This window comes from Cervus canadensis, chromosome 12, assembly GCF_019320065.1.
Source record: "Cervus canadensis isolate Bull #8, Minnesota chromosome 12, ASM1932006v1, whole genome shotgun sequence".
NCBI lineage: Eukaryota > Metazoa > Chordata > Mammalia > Artiodactyla > Cervidae > Cervus > Cervus canadensis.
Genome location: NC_057397.1, coordinates 49,006,060 through 49,027,247, shown reverse-complemented (window position 1 = coordinate 49,027,247; position 21,188 = coordinate 49,006,060). Strand labels below are relative to the sequence as shown.

General features: G+C 36.0%; 1 protein-coding gene across 1 annotated transcript in view; it reads right to left on the bottom strand.

The window, feature by feature from the left end:
* Positions 1-21,188, bottom strand: part of CSMD3 (CUB and Sushi multiple domains 3) — a 1,309,925-nt gene that overhangs the window by 569,952 nt on the left and 718,785 nt on the right. The window contains exon 13 of the mRNA XM_043483744.1: positions 13,703-13,815. Within this exon, the coding sequence (XP_043339679.1) occupies positions 13,703-13,815 (113 nt within the window). The remainder of the gene's footprint in view (positions 1-13,702; positions 13,816-21,188) is intronic.

Below are 21,188 nucleotides of genomic sequence, written 5' to 3'. Positions count from 1 at the left end.
TAATTAAGAGACAAGAAAAATACATGGATTAGTAGTCACAACTGAGTAGACCTCAAAGTCACATGATTATTTAAACGTTGCAATTGGAACACTGAAATCATTTACATATGTGAAGATTAAATAAGTTAATATATTTCCAACTTCTGGTATGATATTCAGTGTATAATGGATGTGCAAGAAATGTTAATTACTGTGCCTCTCTTGACAGTTCCAAAAAAGCCACATATGGAAAAAAAGTAGATTTGCAGAGGTCAGCTTATCTTCTAAAGAGTAAGAAAGTCCAATTGCCATATGCCTATTGTCTCTTTATCTAAACTATGGGAGACATAACTGCAGCACTGTTGATACCCAGTGACCCTATTCTTGTAATTTACATTATCTAGTGGACTAGATTCAACAAAACAGGGTTCTAACCCATGTGACTATTCTTTTATCATATTATACTCTTCTGCTTTATTGACTTACATTTCTTATTCATTTTTCCTCCTTCAAACTCCCCAAATACACACACACATACATGTGCACAAACATGCACACACACAAACACACTCCACTAAATTATTTTTCTTAGGAAAATAGGATCAGCTTTTATATATAAAACTTCAAATTGGCTGAGATTTAGGTGATGAGAATTTGAACTGTTCAGAAAGACACAATTTATTTGTTTCCATTTATTTTTGGCATGCTGCTGTCCAAATCCCATCATTTAGGCTGGGTCAGATTTCCAAATCTCATTATAGAAGGTATGTTTTATAGGATGTATTACATTCTCCATTGAGTTGGAATTTCAACTACTATCATGATATCTAAAGTTGATGGGAATATTGCCTTAAAACATTGTGAGCAACAGATTTGAGGCAGTGTGAGCTTCACCAAAATTCCTATTATATATCCCTAAAAGCTAAAAAAAACTTTTAAATTAATTTTAAAATTATGCTACAGTCTCAGATCAATGAATATTACATTGTTTCATTGCATTTCCCTCAGAAGCCCTGTCTGCTAATTCTACATCATACCTACTTGAGGAATACAATCATGGGTAAGGAGTTTTAGCTGATTCATTGGTGTAAAGACTAATGAAAATATAATTCAATTTATTTCAAATCTCATCCTACATTTGTATTGACCTTCCAACTTATTCTGTAGGAAAACCCTAAACAGGGCTGTGACTTTGGATCTGATGATTTAGTGTAACAGCCTTTACACATTTGCTGGTATGTTGTTTTCACTTTAATTTTCTTATTTTTAAGCTCAAAAAATTTTCAGAATGTCATACATCTTTTGCGACCAAAATTTGACATTGTACTGCTCCTCTCCCCCTGCTCCAAAAGACACACAAGCATCATTGTCACACAATATCTTTTTAAATATGTGTAAAAATTCAGAAAACTTTCTCAGGCATTTTCAAGTTATTTCCTTAAGTAGAAGCAAAATGAGATTTCCCTTCCCACATAATCTCAGCGCACACAAACCATAACAAGAAAAAAAAAATACATCTAATGTAAATATATAGTGATTGCCAATTTAATTATTTATTTTGTACTCTATTTTACAGTGCATGAATTTTTATATTTGTAGGAGTCATTTCATCTGTTTAGGGATGAAATGTATCCCTTTAATTATCTAAATTGATTTCATAATTGAATTAAAAGAAAATATCACATCTCCTTATTACTACAAGGGATATATCAAGCAGAAGTTGATAATGTTATTATTTTGAGTGGTTTTTGCAAGTCAACTTGATTCAAAGTTTTTATCTGAAATAAAAATGTAGTCTGAAATGTTGTGAAACCTACCATCAATATGACAGTTAAGGCTACTGGCCAGAATATACTGTTTACCTACCGATGCCCTCAGAAAAATTTTTCTTTTTTTCTTTTCTTTTCATTTCTTTTCCTCCCCCCTGCCACATTAGCTTCCTTAATTTAGTAATACACATTAAAGCTTCCTCTATGTCTTTGTATTGCTTAAAAGCCATTTTCTTTCAGGGCTAGATAGTATTCCACTGTCTAACAGTTTATTTATCCATTCACCTACTGAAGAACATCTTGGGTGCTGCAAATTCTGATAATCATGAATAAAGGGACAATAGATATACATATGCAGTATTTGTGTGATTTTACATTTTCATTTCATTTTGGTAGATAAATATTAAAAAGTGTGACTGCTGAATCCTACATTTAGCTTTGTAAGAAACTGATGACTATCTTAAAAAGTGTTTGTACTACACTGCATTTCCATCAGCAGTGAATGAGAGTTCCATTTGTTCCACATCCGCATAAACATTTGATTTTGTCAGTGTTTTGGATTTTGGGCATTCTAATAAGTGTATAGTGGTATCTCATAGTTATAATTTGTGCTCCCTTAAAACCTTATGATGCTGACTATCTTTCTATATGCTTACATGCCACCTGTATATCTTCTCTAGTGAGTTATCAGTACATGTCACTCATTTCTAAACTGAGCTGTTCATTTACTTATTGTTGAGTTTTAACAGTTGTTTTTGTGTGTGTGTTTAAACTAGCCCTTTATCAGATGTGTCTTTTGCAAAATGTTTTCTACCATCCTGTAGCTCATATTCTCATTTTCTTTATGCTGTCTTTTGCAGAGAAGAAGTTTTTAATTTTAATGAAGTCCAGCTTATATATTACTTCTTTCATGCCTTTGGTGTCATACTCAAAGTTATGTAGATTATTTTCTAATAGTGATATAGTTTTGCATTTTACCTTAAGGTCAATAACCCATTTTCAGTTTCTTTATGTTAAGGGTTTAAAGTCTGTGCCCTGATTCTTTTTTATTTTTTGCAGGTAGATGTCCAGTTGTTCCAGCACCATTTATTGAAAGGATTACCTTTGCTCCACTGTACTGCCTTTGCACCTTTGCACAGATCAGTTATCTTTATTTCTGGGTTCTCTATACTATTTCCCTGATCCATTTTGTTGACATGAAATTGAGATACTGTGGGAGCTCTTTAAGTTCTGTAAACATGTATGATGTTTACAATAAGGAACAATATCCACAACAGCATTGATATATATTTTCTTGCCAAAAAATGTTTTGCAGGGTTTTGACTCCAGTGAGTACCTCCATCTCTTTATATATTTTCTAGCTGTATCTTCTTTTACCTACTATCACTAAAGGGGTGTTTTCTTTTTTTCCTTTTCAGAGAGAACTCTTAACTAGAATCCCCACGTCATCCTTTTCATTTCAGAAGTCACATCCCTGGTCCAGTTCCATATCATCGTGTTAAGACCACTGCAACAGCCAGTGTGATTTTATTCTACACTAAAACCACCTTCTTGAGGTTAAAAGATAGATAGTTGACATTTAATAATGTGAGAGTTAGGGGCAGTCACCCTCCATGCAGTATAAAAATCTGAGTGTAACTTTTGGCTGATATTTTGTATAGATAGTTCCTCCATATACGTAGTTCCTCTGGATCTGCAGCTTCATATCTGTGGATTCCACCTACCACAGACTGTAGCACTGTAGTATTTATTACTGAAAAAAATCCTTGAATCAGTGGGTTGGTACTGTTCAAGATCCATGTTGTCCACAAGAGTCAACCCTCTCTCCATGTGTATGTATACATATATATATTCCTAACTTTCCCAAGGATTGTCTTCTTCTGAGGAGCTACCTGCGGACAATGCTAGAAATAGGCTTTGTTACCTCTGTACTACTTGTTAGTGGTCTGGTTGGTGGTGGCTAGGTACAGACAAAAGTACAGGTATAATACACATGTATATGTATATGCGTATATACATGTGTGCATACATATATATATGTATATACATATGAATAAATATGCAAACATACATACATATATACACACAAGAGTAGACTCTTGAGAGTCCCTTGGACAGCAAGGAGACCAAACCAGTCAATCCTAAAGGAACTCAACCCTGAATATTCATTGGAAGGACTGATGCTAAAGTGGAAGCTCCAGTACTCTGGACACCTGATGCAAAGAGCCAACTCACTGGGAAAGAATCTGATGCTTGGAAATACTGAAGGCAAAAGAAGAGGGTGGTAGAGGATGAGATGGCTAGAAAGCATCACCAACTCAAAGGATATGAACTTTAGCAAACTCAAGAAGACAATAGAGGACAGGGAAGCATGGCAGGCTGCAGTTCATGGGGTTGTAAAAAGTCTAACACAACTTAGTGATCAAACAAGAATATATATGTCTAAGTGTGGATCTGTGTGTGTGTATATATGTGTGTGTGTGTGTGTGCTTATATATGTATATACACTTTGATAGATTAAGATAGACATTCAAAACTTTCATATCAGCAATGAGTCAATCAATGTCTTTTATTAATACAAGAATTATTTTTGCAAACTAGATTATTTACTCTCTTTTTCCACATTTTTGGACAGAATCCATTGTCCTACCTTTAAATTTGGGCTTGCAAATTGACTTGACTTGGCCAATGTATTTCAGCAGACAAGAAGCAAGAAGATATTTAAACATGTCAGTATGGTTGAATTTTTATCCTATGTCATTGCTCTAGGGCACTGGTGTGAGAAGAATGAATGATGCTTGAATTCAAATTCATCCTAGATCAGCCCACCATCAGCCTATGCTTAGCACAGACTTGTGAAAATAAATAACTGTTGTTTGAGCTAATGAGTTTGAGAATGGTTAAGATTACCATTATGTCCAAGAAATAACACAGCATTACATTCAGATAATAATTTATTTATATAAACAGGTACCTCTTTGCACATAGTTAGATTGGCACTATTCCAAAATTCTGAATTAAAACTATCAAGATTTCTTTCTCAGTTGAGATAAGCATATACAGCATTGGGATCTTACTTAATTTAATGAGTAACTTTGTTCTCCTCTGCCATTAATGATCACATTCTGAAAATATAAATACCAAATATATCTCACATTTTGCCTTCTGCTTATAACAGATAAGGAAAAACATTTTAGTCTTCAATAATTCTTTTACTTCCATTGATATTTCTCTTTGATTTGAAATATCTTCCCCAGTTAAGGTGGATATAATGAATAATCACAGCACAATATGTATAAAAATAAATTATTACTGGCATTGAGGAAAAAGACACATTACTTTGATTAGAAATCATGATGACTATAGATTATCTGACAGAGGCTTTGTACAGCCTACAAGAGTTTGTCAGTCAACTACATATATATATACATATATATATATATATATATATATATATGAACAATGCAAAGAAATAGAGGAAAACAATTGAAAGGGAAAAACTTAGAGATCTCTTCAAGAAAATTAGAGATACTAAGGGAACATTTCATGCAAAGATGGGCACAATAAAGGACAGAAACAGTATGGACCTAACTAAAACAGAAGATATTAAGAAGAGGTGGCAAGAATACATAGAAGAACTACACAATAAAAGATCTTAAAGACCCAGATAACCACAATGGTGTGATCACTCACATATAGACAGACATCCCAGAGTTTGAAGTCAAGTGGGCCCTAGGAAGCATCACTATGAACAAAGTTATGGAGGTGATGGATTCTGAGTTATTTCAAATCCTAAAAGATGATGCTGTGATAGTGCTGCACTCAATATGCCAGCAAATTTGGAAAACTCAACAGTGGCCACAGGACTGGAAAAGGTCAGTTTTCACTCCAATCCCAAAGAAAGGCAATGCCAACGAATGTTCAAACTACCACACAGTCGGACTCATTTCACACGCTAGTAAAGTAATGCTCAAAATTCTACAGTTAAGTTTCAACAGTACATGAACCAAGAACTTCCAGATGTTCAAGCTAGATTTTAAAAAGGCAGAGGAACAAGAGATCAAATTGCCAACATCCACTGGATCACAGAAAAAGCAAGAGAATTCCAGAAAAATATCTTCTTTTGCTTCACTGACTATGCTAAAGCCTTTGATTGTGTGGATCACAGGAAACTGTGGAAAAGATCTTAAAGAGATTGGAATGCTAACCCACCTTAACCTGCCTCCCATGAAACCTGTATGCAGGTCAAGAAGCAACAGTTAGAACCAGACATAGAACAACAGACTGGTTCCAAATCAGGAAAGTAGAACATCAAGGTTGTATATTGTCACCCTGCTGATTTAACTTACATGCACAGTACATCATGCAAAATGCCGGGCTGGATGAAGTATAGCTGGAATCAAGATGGGCAGGAAGATATATCAGTAACCTCAGATAGATGACAGGCACCACCCTTATGGCAGAAAGTGAAGAGGAACAAAGGAGTCACTTGATGAAAGTGAAAGAGGAAAGTGAAAAAGCTGGCTTAAAACTCAACATTAAAAAAAAAAACGAAGATCATGGCATCTAATCCCATCACTTCATGGCAAATAGATGGGGAAACAATGGAAACAGTGACAGACTATTTTATTGGGCTCCAAAATCGCTGCAGATGGTGATTGCAGCCATGAAATTAAAAGACACTTGCTCCTTGGAAGAAAAGCTATGACAAACCAAGACAGCATATTAAAAGCAGAGACATTGCCAACAAAGGCCCATCTAGTCAAAGCTATTTTATTTTCCAGTAGTCATATATGGATGTGAGAACTGGAGCATAAAGAAAGCTGAGGGCAGAAGAACTGATGCTTTTGAACTGTGGTGTTGGAGAAGACTCTTGAGAGTCCCTTGAACTGCAAGGAGATCCAACTGGTCAATCCTAAAGGAAATCAGTCCTGAATAGTCACTGGAAGGACTGATGTTGAAGCTGAAGCTCCAGTACTTTGGCCCCTTGATGCTAAGATCTGATTCACTGCAAAAGACCCTGATGCTGGGAAAGACTGAAGGCGGGAGAAGAAGGGGACAACAGAGGAGGGGATGTTTGGGTGGCATCACTGACTCAATGGACATGAGTTTGAGCAAGCTCTGGGAGATGGTGAAGGATAAGGATGCCTGGCTTGTTGCAGTCCATGGGGTCACAAAAGTCAGGCATGACTGAGTGACTGAAGAACTATAGACACACACACACACACACACATTGGATATATGGAGAAATACAAAGTGTGAAGCAATGGAATTCAGCTGGTCAAGAATCTGCTCAGTTGGTAAAGAATCCGCCTGCAATCAAGGAGATCTCGGTTTGATTGGGAAGATCTGCTGGAGAAGGGATAGGCTATCCACTCCAGTATTCTTGGGCTTTCCCTGTGGCTCATCTGGTAAGAAATCTGCCTGCAATATGGGTTCAACCCCTGGGTTAGGAAGATCCCCTGGAGAAGGGACAAGCTGTCCACTCCTGTATTCTGGCCTGCAGAATTTCATGGACTGTATAGCCCATGGGGTCACAAAGAGTCAGACACAACTGAGCAACTTTCAGTTCACTCACAGAAGCAATAACTTATCATTCCACTTTGGGCTCAGGCAGTATCGATAGTGACTGTGAGAAAAAAAACTGATCTTTATGGGACTCAATTTTCTCATATTAGATGCAACAATTATAATTGATTCAACTACCTCAAAAGTCTCTTCCAGCTCCAAAGTTATATGATTCCATTACTTAACTAAATACTAGTCCCTCTCCTCAGGGGAAAATTGCAAAAGCTATCTACCTAGGAGTGGGTGGAATGATTTTTTTCTTCCATGGGAAAAAATGAACGTCTTTCAGTCTCACAGATTCAGTCTCACAGTATGTTTTGCACCAAAGTATGACTCACTCTTTCCCACCTCTCCAGCCACATCCAGGACTACACCACAGCTTTCTCTCTCTCCATTTTGGCCATACATCCAGTAATTCTATCAAGTACTCAAATGAACTTGTCATCTAAACACACTGGTCTTGTCCAGCTTCTAGCCTCAGTAACTCTTACTCAGCTTCATATCTCAGTCCATGTTTACCTCCTCAAGAAAGCTTTCTTTGAGGTTTGCATTAGATGCCTTGGGATAGTCTCCCAAAAGCACATTCCCTTTTTCATTTTCATCACTCTATATTTACCACTATTTTTAAAGTGTCAGTCTTTTTTTCCATTAGTCTGAAAGCAGTGACTAAGTCCCTTATTTTTTGCTATGTACCCTGTCCTTCACCATGCCTGGTACATAGTGGACACTCAACATTTGTTTTAAAAGATGTGATTTTTAATACTCTACTGCTACTCATTCTCATTCTGGGGGTGTAGATCCAAAAAGGTTAACTCTCACTGCAGACTGTGACAAACAAAGTCAAACTGAATATTTTAGGAACAGTAGTTTTCTGAAGAAACTTGATGTACTGAATGCAAAATAAAATAAGTCCTTTAAGCTAATAAAAGGTGACAATAACTCTATATGCAAAACAGAAAAAGAGACACAGATGTACAGAACAGACTTTTGGACTCTGTGGGAGAAGGCGAGGGTGGGATGTTTTGAGAGAACAGCATCGAAACATGTATATTATCAAGGGTGAAACAGATCACCAGCCCAGGTTGGGTGCATGAGACGGGTGCTCAGGGCTGGGGCACTGGGAAGACCCAGAGGGATGGGGTGGGGAAGGAGGTGGGAGGGGGGATCGGGATGGGGAATACATGTAAATCCATGGCTGATTCATGTCAATGTATGGCAAAAACCACTACAATATTGTAAAGTAATTAGCCTCCAACTAATAAAAATAAATGGGAAAAAAGGTAACAATAAAAATAACAAATTTTATTCTAATATAAGTTTTCATGAATTATGCTTAAAAGCCCTCTTTATTCTGAGCCCAGACTGAAATGTTATCATAAAAATACCCCACAAAATACTACATGCTATTTAGCAATTTTTCCAAGAAAGAGAAACATTTTTACAGGCAATATTTCGGTAAAGAAAATGAAAATTATATGAAGAGAAGAAATATCTCAAAATACACAATAACGAAAAAACCCAAGGGGGCTCACTAGTTCTGTGTTAATAGGCAACCACCAGATAGAAAAAATTTCTAAGACAGACATTTTCCTGAGAACTCAAACAAAGAATGCCCCATTGAAGGTATATCAGTTTACTATAATGAATAAATATTGAATTATAATATTCTTGGACAGTACAATGAACATATCAATATTTAATTTATCAAATATAATAAAAGTGTCAGAATTCAAAGGAGATATAGACTATTTAGTCCAAGCTGCTTGTTTTAAATACAGAGAAACTTTCCTTTCAGCATATACTGAATCAGCTATATACATGGTACACTTTAGAGGAAAACAGTTATTTACACAAACAAACTTAGATTCCCATCTAATCCCACAAACATTGAAATATATCTCCATAACATGCTAACATTCTGTTTGTATATGAAAATAACTTAATTCCTAGAAAATTAAAAAATATTTTTATATAATTATAATTATTTTCATTATTTCCAGAGTGCATTTTTAAGAGACTATCAATCATCATCTAAGTATGTTCTTTAGATGACTTTGATCTAATTTAATTGAATTTACTTGAGATAGAGTTTATATATATATGGGCCAATTTCTGAACTATAACAGAAATATTAAGGCAGATAAAGTAATCAAAAACATTTTACATATTTTTTCCATTATTCTACAGCATGATTTCAATGATAACTAATTATGTCTCAGTGCCATAAACAGTCATATAAGAACCAAGGAATTAATGCTACTTTCTAAACATCTCAATCAATCTCATGATATGATTTGAGAATTAAAAAAAAAAAAAAAAACTGGAACCAAAACCTAATCCATAAATAATAGCATTAAGGCATATGTCCTAAGACTAGTAAAGAATTTTATCCACTAAGAATGTATACTGTCAGTAGAAGGTGAATAAAGAACGCTAATATTTTTATGTTTCCTTTCCTAATAAAAGCAAAGAATGTATTGAATATTACTTTCTCAACTGTAACTGTTCATTTCTATGAGTATGCATTCTCCCTGGGATCCAAGTAAGGTGTTTTTCCACCTTAAATTTTTTCTGAAAATACAGAAAAGAAAAAGAAAGAAATATATCTGATTCTATAAGCATTGAACTGTAATGTAAATATTCTCTTCTTTTTTTCTAGAAAGAATTAAACAAAGAGATCGCAAATGTGTTAATTAGGACTTAATTAGTGACATAAACTGAACTCACCATGGCTTAAACAAGGAAAAGTTTATAGCCTTATACAATTAGATAACCAAAGTCCAGTATTCCCTTCAGGCCATTAGAAGTTTCTATTTTTTCTACAGTACTGTTTCTCATTCTTTTCATCTACTGGTTCTTCTAGTAACAAAAGTTGGACACCAGTAGGCACCAAGTTAAATGACCCTTAAGAGTATATAACCTCAGAAAAGAGATTTTCTTCCACCTGGAATCTATATCAACTGCCCCAGATCCTAGACTGATAACTGTATCAAAAGGATTTCTGATTAGTTCAGCCCAAGCCTATAGGCCCATACAGAACTGGAAGAGATAAGATTCATCAAATCCTAAAATAGTTGAGCTGATAGAAGAAAGTGGGAGGATTGCTGGGCAAGCAAAAAAAGCAGATGCTGCCAAAGAGAGAAAAATTTACTCTTTGTAATTAGTTTACACCACATGGGGTCGCAAGGAGTCAGATGTGACTGAGCGACTCAACTGAACTAATACATACTTTTGGAAAATATATCTTCACTATTCTTTATTATTTTATTTTAGAAAAAGCCTTTGTTTTAATAAACTACGTATGAACTATTAATATTTTTGAAAACTATTATCTATATCCTAGAAAAATTTCTAACAAGATATAAATGACCAACATTAAGCCAGGAAAAGATATGAAGAGGCTTACAGTCACAGAAAAAAAATTAAATTTCCTAAATATTTAACTGAGTAAAAAATGACCAAGTAGTTTTATAGCTATGTTCTCTCTTACAAAGATAAAATACACAAGAAAATACATGCTTAGTTTATACGAGATCTACCTTAATGTTATCTCATTAAAAATCTATAGGTGATTAAAAAAAAAGATGTCTTTAGATCAAATGCAGAAAGTTTTTTTTTTTTTATTTTAAGCAGGTGTTCCATTTAGAAGTAACATACTACTTAACTGAGAACATGGTAATTATGAAAATTATTTTTAGTAGGCAAAGTTGCTAAACTTATATGCACATCAGAATTTGAAACTTCTCAAGATGAATCCTGCTTCAACTTTGAGCTCAGGTTTCAAATTATGGGAGATGTAAAAACATGATTTTCACAGTAAGAAAACTAAACTTTTGAGGATGTACCTTGCCCATCATATTATATAGGTCAACTCATTTATTCAGCTTTATTGAACAAATAATCATTAATTACTTATGAGGATATAGCAGGGATTTGCTAATGGAAATTTAAAGATGAACATGATGCATTTTTGAGGAAGGCACGGCAACCCACTCCAGTATTCTCGCCTGGAGAATTCCCATGGGCAGAGGAGCCTGGAGGGCTAAGTCCATGGGGTTGAAAGGAGTTGGACAGAACTGAGAGACTAAGCAGAGGGGGTGTTCTTTTGTAATGTGTGCAGTTAAGGAAGGCTTCACAGAAAAATATTTGAACTCTGTCTTGATGAGTGATGTGATGTTGAGTTTATTTATTTATTTTTTGATGTTGAGTTTAGAACTGAATATGGATCCAGACAGAATTTACTGAGTGTAAGGAGAAGTACGAAACAACTTGCTGGGCTCAAAGATCATTTTACAAAACTTAAATGTGGAGAGAAAAAAAAATCTGGAAGATAAGCACTATGGAGGTTCTGGACTTCATCTTTAGACAACAAAAAGTTTGGAAACATTTTAAGCTGGAGGGTAATATGATCACCTCTCTGTTGCTGGGAGATCACCATTAGCAGTGTGGACTTTAGACTGGAAGAGACCAGTTGAAGGGAGGGAGAAGAGTAAGGACGTTATTCATGAAGTATTTTCTGGGTTTGTTTCAAATATCTCATCTTGATGGATATTAACATAGGGATAGTTGGATATATTTTTTTTCTGTCACTATATTATGATCTTGCTAAGAGAGAAACTATCTGGCTATTCTTTATTCTTTCTTTCTTTATTTTTTTGGCATGACCTCATGGCATGTGGGAGGGATCTTATCTTAGTTCCCCAACCAGGGATTCAACCCTTGCCACCTGCAGCGGGAACATAGGGTCTTAACCACTGTACTGCCAGGGAAGTTTTAGTTGTTCTTTCTATATTCAACAGCTCATTCAGTAGGTGGCACATAGCAGTCCTTAAGCAGTACATATATGTTAAAATTTTGTTAAAAACTGAGCAGAAAACAAAACAAAATAATGCTTAATTGTGCTACTTTACAATGTACTTCCAGCTCCTGAACTGCAGTGGAGACTGCTGAAATATCGATAGCACTCTCCTGCTCCTCTAAACTGTTCATGAACTTTAAAAACTGTATTCTTTGCTGAAACAGTGTCATTAATGATTAACAACAGCTTGAATAATTCTAGACTTTCTAACAGTTAACTTTCATAGGGTGAAGAAAATAATAAAACAAAGAGGAATATAATTTACAGGGGAAAAATCAAGAAAAATGAAGCAATTGAGACATAGATACTTGCAACAGAAGCTGACCATACTTTAACCTTTGTAACTTTGTTTTATTTTGGGGGGATAGACGTGGATTTTAAATGGAGGAAGGATATATTTAAAATTATAATCAGGCTAACCTTTTTATTTTTTAAAACTGACATTTATACGGATTTCCTGAACTATTCAAATTAATGTAGCACCAAATTTAGTCTCAGGTTAAAAACACAGAATGCATGTGTCCTGTTCTTCCTGACAACACCATGCATTTATTTCCCTGTGTCCAGATAGAAAGGCATGACAAGCCAATCTTTGAAAAAAATAAACTCTGGTTAAAAATTATTATTATGAAGGTAAAATAATTCTGTCTACTTTATAATCCACTGTTGAATTGATAAGATAGAGAATAATACTTTTTATAATAGAAAAAAATAAATTCAGGTAGCAAGATATTCTGATGTTCTATTTCACATTTTCATCTCTTAAAGCATAGATTTTAATTAAGCTTAATAACATACATATATTTTCCACAAGGATTTCAAAACTGCATTTTTGATATGTACATTGAGTGTATACCTGCACATCCATTGTCTCTATTTGACTTTAAAAAGGTTAATCACGTGTCAGAGATATTTGTGATTTCAGTGTCTGTATCTATCTCTTATAAATGGAACTGAAACAAAAGATTGTGTTATACACATGTAATTTAACATTAACCTGCAAAACTATCAATATTGGGATGAGTAGTTGCAATTTAACACATCTGTGGTCCATAATTTACATAGCAGTTGATAATCTGAATGCTAATACCATGCATATAATCTGAGAGATTCACAGATGCATTACAAAATAAAAATAAAGAATTAAGTTCTTTGCTTTGTGTTTAAATACTTAATAATTAGTAGATTTCTGCCAGGCAATTTGTATAAAGTTTATAAAATCACATTGTATATTCTTGGAAAGGCTAGGAGTCCAGAGTGACTAAAGCCTAGGCACTGTATAGTGGTAAAGCGGACTTAAAGGAGAGATGAAGTATGTAAAATATACTCATTTGAAAGGAAAGACAATTTTTCTTAAAGAAAAGTGAAATCAACATTTGTAATTAATTTAAAAAGGAAAGTGTTACCTTGAAATATACTCTTGCTTGTATGCTGGGAAACTTTTATAGACGCAATTAAACTTGAATTTAAAAGTATTCTCTGGTGTTATTAAGGTAACATATTTCCCATAGTAACAGTTTATCATTACCTTTGTAGTTAACCTTGAAGCCAACAGATCCGACACTTTCATCTGTTTGAAGGTGCAGCCACATTTGGCTACTCATGCTTACTATGAGGTCTGGCACAAAGCTTCCGGTCAGCCTAAAAAGAGGTGGACAGAGAGAGGAGAACAGATTATTAAAGTACCACTGCACTGCCAGCGAAGTTTCTAGTTGTTCTTTCTATATTCAACAGCTCATCTGAATACCCTCTGTAAGCAAATTATGAGACAGATGAGTTTCTCACAACTTTCTCAGCTAGAAACAAACAATTCTAAGATTAATTTACAAGACTGATAGAACAGACAAATAACATAATTCAGTGATCAATATTTACTATAAACAAGTACTATTTTATGTACTAAACTAGGTTATATCTTTCAAATCCCTGAGGCAAGGTACTAAATTTTAGATACTGAAAATCTTATACTTCTTTTAAATTGAAAGAAATAAAGAATCTATAGAAATCTTTAACTTATTGTTGCTGTTTTCACACCAGTAATGTACTTCATTTTAACCTTTCAAGTTTCACAGAACTTCGTTCTAAAGAATCACTGTGAAAAATATTTAAGTACTGTGCAAAACAATAAAACAACAAGGAGTATAATACAACCCTTTGCAATACTGATGCCAGGCTATCCATGTCAAGTATGTTTTACTGGAAAAAAAAATTATTTTAAATAATGCTGCTAATTTGATATGGCATCACTGAATCTATGCATTAATAAGATCATTCAGTAATGTTCACTTTTATAACCCTAAGAAGAGAAATTACTTAATGATTCCACTGTCATTAATAATGCTTCAGTTACATGTTTGAACTGAAGCAAAAGTCATACAAAGGAGGAGAGCAAATGAGCAAATATGACCTTGAGGGGAAACGTCTGTCAAGAATACAAAGAGTTATTTGTATTTGTTGTTTTAATGCTTTGTATTCTTGACAGATGTTTCCCCTCAAGGTCATATTTACTCATTTGCTGCCCTCCTTTATCTGCCATAGGACCCAGCAATCCCACTGCTGGGCATACACACCAAGGAAACCAGAATTGAAAGAAACACATGTACCCCAATGTTCATCACAGCACTGTTTACAATAGCCAGGACATGGAAGCAACCTAGATGTCCATCGGCAGACAAATGGATAAGAAAGCTGTGGTACATATACACGATGCAATAATACTCAGCTATTAAAAAGAATGCTTTTTGAATCAGTTCTAATGAGGTGGATGAAACTGGAGCCTGTTATACAGAGTGAATTAAGTTGGAAAGAAAAACACCAATATGGTATATTAATGCATATATGTGTAATTTAAAAAGATGATAATGATGACCCTATATGCGAGACAGCAAAAGAGACATAGATGCAAAGAACAGACTTGGACTCTGTGGGAGAAGGCTAGGGTGGGATGATTTGAGAGAATAGCATTGAAATATGTATATTATCATATGTGAAATAGATCACCAGTCCAGGATCCATGCATGAGACAGGGTGCTCAGGGCTGGTGCACTGGGATGAACCTGAGGGATGGGGTGAGGAGGGAGGTGGGGGGGAGGGTCAGAATGGGGAACACACGTACACCCATGGCTGATTCATGTGAATGTATGGCAAAAACCACCACAATATTGTAAAGTAATTAGCCTCCGATTAAAATTTAAAAACAAAGAATACAAAGAGGAAAGAAAAATGGATCCACTGCTGAGTAAAATATCCATCATGATAGGGAGTTCTAAATTACATACTAAAAAAATAGATTTTTAAAAGAAATTCTCAAGTGTTTACATACTTTATTGCTAAAAACATGACAATTTCTGAAAAATTACAGGAGAGAAGGAATAAAGTTTACCTTCCTAATATTGATAAAAAGGGCACCCTAATAAAGCAATGTTCTGGATGAAGGCTGTACTATAATTAAACTAGCAGAGGGTAACATAGAGGACCATTGTATTCTTCAGGCCACCATGGCCGCAGAATGTCCAGTTCTTAGTCAGCCACCAAAACTATAAAGAATGATCAACAGATTGCATTAGAAATTCAGCAATGCCACCAGTGCCGAGTGTTACAGAATTTACTGAAATTCATCACAAAGGAACTCAGTTAAATATGGTGGTGTAATTATGAGATTGTGCATAATATTGAGGAATAGTGTGAGATATAAAGATACATAAGATATTATAGAATTTTAGACTATATTCACTTCATTCCTGCCAAAGGAAATTAAAATTTTTATAATGTAAAGAACACACATCCTTTGTAATATATGTGCATATCTGTATGTACTCATATGCATACATATATGCATTATCATTTGAAAATTTCATGGCACATGAACTTTCAATCTTCAAATTGATGAGTTCAGAAGCACTCATTTTCTGAGCTACAGTAGACAGGTTTATGCGCAAGAGTGAGGACTCAAGCTCAGAGTAAAGTAAACCCATTGTGAAATGATCATGAGAGTTCAAAACTATAGGATATACATCAGCTACGCCATGTCAAATATGCCAACAATCTATCTCCTACTGAATATTAAAAGGTGTTTTTTATAAGATTAAATTATTCCTCTTTATTATATCCACCTCAATCACATACATTTTTACCAACCAAAAAACTTTACTACATTTAATTTTGTCAGTTCATAAAGAACTGCTGACAGATATAGGCTGATTGTTCCACTGACAACTTGCACTCCTATTGGCCATGATTCTTCTAGTTCCCAATGAATTCGTGATGTAATGGTAAAAATAAATTTAAAAATAAGGGTTAAGTTAAAAATTTCCCCAGTATCAAAAGGTAAAGGCAATTCCCCTTCTCTGTAGCATTTCTTTTAGAAAACTTCAAATTATAAATGACAAAATTTCTTACAGATGCATGTCAATTTTTTAAGTTAAATATGTCTCTTGTCATTTTTTCACATTGCATAAATGTATTTATTTGAGGCTTTAGGGTTATCTCTTTTAAATGTAAGCATCAAGGAAATGTCACTCTGTCTCCCTGTTTCTGTGGGAGCTTAAGCCTAACATATAGCCCTGTGATGTTATCTCCCTGTTTGCTGTAAAGATAGAAGTTCTATTTTCCCTTTTGATAAGGACAAACAACATGTATACAAGCATATTGCATCTGTCTTGATACATAAGGAGTGAGATTTAGTTTTCTTCACAATTTCTTTAGCAGATTAGTGATGTCTATTATTTGTCTGGTTTAATGCTTTTTCAATATTAAAACCTGGAAAAGGTCAATTTTCATCCCAATCCCAAAGAAAGGAAATGCCAAAGAATGTTCAAATTACCGCACAATTGCACTCATCTCACATGCTAGCAAAGTAATGCTCAAAATTCTACAAGCCAGATTTCAACAGTATATGAACTGTGAACTTCCAGATGTTCAAACTGGATTTAGAAATGGCAGAGAAACCGGAGATCTAATTGTCAACATGGGTTGCACCATAGAAAAGGCAACAGTGGTCCACAAAAACATCTGCTTTATTGACTACGCCAAAGTCTTTGACTGTGTGGATCACAACAAACAGGAAAATTCTTAAAGAGATGGGAATACCAGACCACTTGACCTGCCTCCTGAGAAATCTGTATGCAGGTCAAGAATCATCTATTAGAACTGGACATGGAACAACAGACTGGTTCCAAATTGGGAAAGTAGTATATGTATATATTGTCACCGTGCTTATTTAAATTATATGCAGAGTCTATCATGTGAAATGCCAGGCTGGATGAAGCACAAGCTGGAATCAAGATTGCCAGGAGAAGTATCAAAAACCTCGGATACTCAGATGACACCACCCTAATAGCAGAAAGTGCAGAACTAAAGAGCCTCTTGATGAAAGTGAAAGAGGAGAGTAAAAATGTTGGCTTAAAACTCAACATTCAGCAAATTAAGATCATGGCAGCTGGTCACATCAATTCATGGCAAATAGAAGGAGAAAAATGGAAACAGTGACAGACTTTATTTTATTGGGTTCCAAAATCACTACAGATGGTGGCTGCAGCCATGGAATTAAAAGACACTTGCTCCTTGGAAGAAAAGCTATGACCAACCTAGACATCATATTAAAAAGCAGAGACATTACTTTGCTGAAAAAGGCCCATCTAGTCAAAGCCATGGTTTTACCAGTAGTCACGTATGGAAGTGAGAGTTGAACTATAAAGAAAGCTGAGTGCCGAAGAATTGATGCTTTTGAACTATGGTGTTGCAGAAGACTCTTGTGAGTTCCTTTGACTGCAAGGAGATTAAACCAGTTGATCCTACAGGAAATCAGTCCTGAATATTGATTGGAAGAACTGATGCTAAAGCTGATGCTCCAATACTTTGGCCACCTGAAAATGCGAAGAATTGACTCACTGGAAAAGACCCTGATGCTGGGAAAGATTGAAGGCAGGATGAGAAGGGGATGACAGAGATTGAGATGGTTGGATGGCATCACCGACTCAAAGGACATGAGTTTGAGGAAGCTCTGGGAGTTGGTGATGGACAGGGAAGCCTGGCATGCTACACCCCATGGGGTCACAAAGAGTCAGACACAACTGAGCAACTGAACTGAACTGAACTGAATATTAAAAGTGTTTCATTCTTTCTACATTTTTGGAGAGTCTTAACTGGGTTTGCATGAGATATTATTTTTAATTATATTTCCTCAACAGTTCGGTGATGAGGATGGGATATAAATGACAGTTCCAGAATTAAATGAACCAGCTGACGTTCTTATAACCACACAGCAGAAATACAAGAGACTGAACTATAAAGTCTCCCTTACAGTGCTCTGCTCTTTTGGAATACTAGTTAGAGATGAACCACCCTCTGCAAATTTAAGATTTACTACTGAGTCCTGGTGGCTCAGACGGTAAAAGCATCTGCCTATAATGCGGGAGACGTGGGTTCGATCCCTGGGTTGGGAAGATTCCCTGGAGAAGGAAATGGCAACCCACTCCGGTACTCTTGCCTGGAAAATCCCATGGATGGAGAGCCTGGTGGACTGCAGTCCATGGGGTCACAAACAGTCAGACATGACTGACTGACTTCACTTCACTAACCCTGGTTAAATTGGGCTCTAAAATCCCTTCAGGACCATGATTAGCTTTGATGATGGAAAAATATGGGAAGCCAGGAATGCTGCCTAAAGTTTTTTTTTTCTTTATTTTTTTTAATTTAAACTTTTTTATTTTGTATTGGGGTATAGCCAATTAAGAATGTTGTGGTAGTTTCAGGTGAACATTAAAGGGCCTCAGCCATACATATACATGTATCAATTCTCCCTCAAATCCCCTCCCATCCAGGCTCACCTGCAGTTTTTAAGCAGCTAGTATTTCTGTCATTTTTGGAACACTTATGAGAATACAATTCTTCAAGATGTAGGAGGGATTTAATTACTTTAATTAAATACCATTAATTTGAAGAAAATTTGAAGAAAAACTAAAGGGCCTCTTGATGAAAGTGAAAGAGGAGAGTGAAAAAGTTGGCTTAAAGCTCAACATGCAGAAAACTAAGACCATGGCATCTGGTCCCATCACTTCATGGCAAATAGATGGGGAAACAGTGCAAACAGTGGCTGACTTTATTTTTCAGGGCTCCAAAATCACTGCAGATGGTGATTGCAGCCATGAAATTAAAAGACGCTTACTCCTTGGAAGGAAAGTTATGACCAACCTAGACAACATTTTAAAAAGCAGAGACATCACTTTGTCAACAAAAGTCCATCCAGTCAAGGCTATGGTTTGTCCAGTAGTCATGTATGGATGTGAGAGTTGGACTATAAAGAAAGCTGAGCACCGAAGAATGATGCTTTTGAACTGTTGTGTTGGAGAAGACTCTTGAGAGTCCCTTGGACTGCAAGCAGATCCAACCAGTACATCATAAAGGATGTCAGTCCTGGGTGTTCATTGGAAGGACTGATGTGAAGCTGAAACTCCAATAGTGTGGCCACCTGATGCAAAGAGATGACTCATTGGAAAAGGCCCTGATGCTGGCAAAGGCTGAGGGCAGGAGGAGAAGGGGACAACAGAAGATGAAATAGCTGGATGGCATCACCGACTCAATGGACATGGGTTTGGGTGGACTCCGGGAGTTGGTGATGGACAGGGAGGCCTGGCGTGCTGCGGTTCATGGGGTCACAAAGAGTCAGACATGACTGAGCAACTGAACTGAACTGATTGGATGGATATTATTCTAAGAATAAAATTTAAAATGATTTGAATAGCCAGAAGGAAAGACTGAGGAGAATGAAGAAAGAAATGTGAGATCTGAAGAGCTCTCTTTCATAGAACCCTCTTCTTCCTTTCTTGGCTGTTTTTGCTCCCTCTCTCCCCCTGCATCTCTCTATTCTTCTTGCTTCAAATAGACACCTGGGAAGAAGAAGGATGTGATGATCTTTTAGATACATGGTTCCCTTCATCAGTAAATTTCCCTAAGGAGAAGGCCAATGGCATGACTTCTTTAGTTCCTACTGAATTACCTGCCTTGTTTGAGAACACAGGCTTATAAGTCTCATATTTTAGCTCTGAACCCACTCCGTATCTTAGCATATAGTCTGCCTCCAGGAGTCTGTTATCATTCATATACCATGTATCTAGGAAAGCAGAAGTTATAAGAAGATTACTTAGGGAAGTGTTGAAACTTGAATAAAAGATTCTGCTCCTATGTGAAAGTGGCAAGATGTAGAGTAGTTTCACCAGTTACTTGGGGGGAAAAAGAAAAAAAAATAAGTATTAGTTTGATAAATATACCAGCATAAGAAAAAAGCCAAATAGCCATGTAATTCTACTCTTTTCTCTTTGTCAAATGTGTGGAAAATCAGCTCTTCTGACAGAATCATCAGTGAAGCTCATGCTGTTGAGAAGTTACCCAGCCTCCTTGACAGCTGATATTCATATGAAAGTTTCTTTTCCTGTTTTCCAGAAGTTTTCAGAAGTTTTACACAATGTATTTTCAATTTACATACCTACATTTGGGGATGTGCATAAGCTACTGTGGGGATTCTGATACCAGCAGACTTTGCTCATTTGATGGAGCAAGCACACTGGGGACCAGAAGATAACTCACCCCATTGAGGAGTAGTGGCTATTCACCACCCTCTGCAACTGTGGAAGAAACAAGGGCTTGGGTGACCCATCAGAAGAGACTGCTCACGGTCTTTCTTCTAAAGATGAGCTGGGTGAGACTGCGGTGTTGTATTTAGATAACAAGTGAGTCCCCCATTAATTTCTATAGGTGATCTGTTGAAGTTTTCTCAAAATTTACATGCCTGGGTCCAAGGGAAGATAAAAATTGTCCCCTGGTCCTCTCTTTATACTTGGCTCTCTTGCTGATTGGTTGTTGTTGTTGAGTCGCTAAATTGTGTTCAACATGTTTGTGATCCCATGGGCTGAAGCCCACCAGACTCCTCTGGGCATAGAGTTTCCCAGGCAAGAATACTGGAGTGGGTTACCATTTCCTTCTCCAGGAGATCTTCCCAACGCAGGGATTGGACCTGT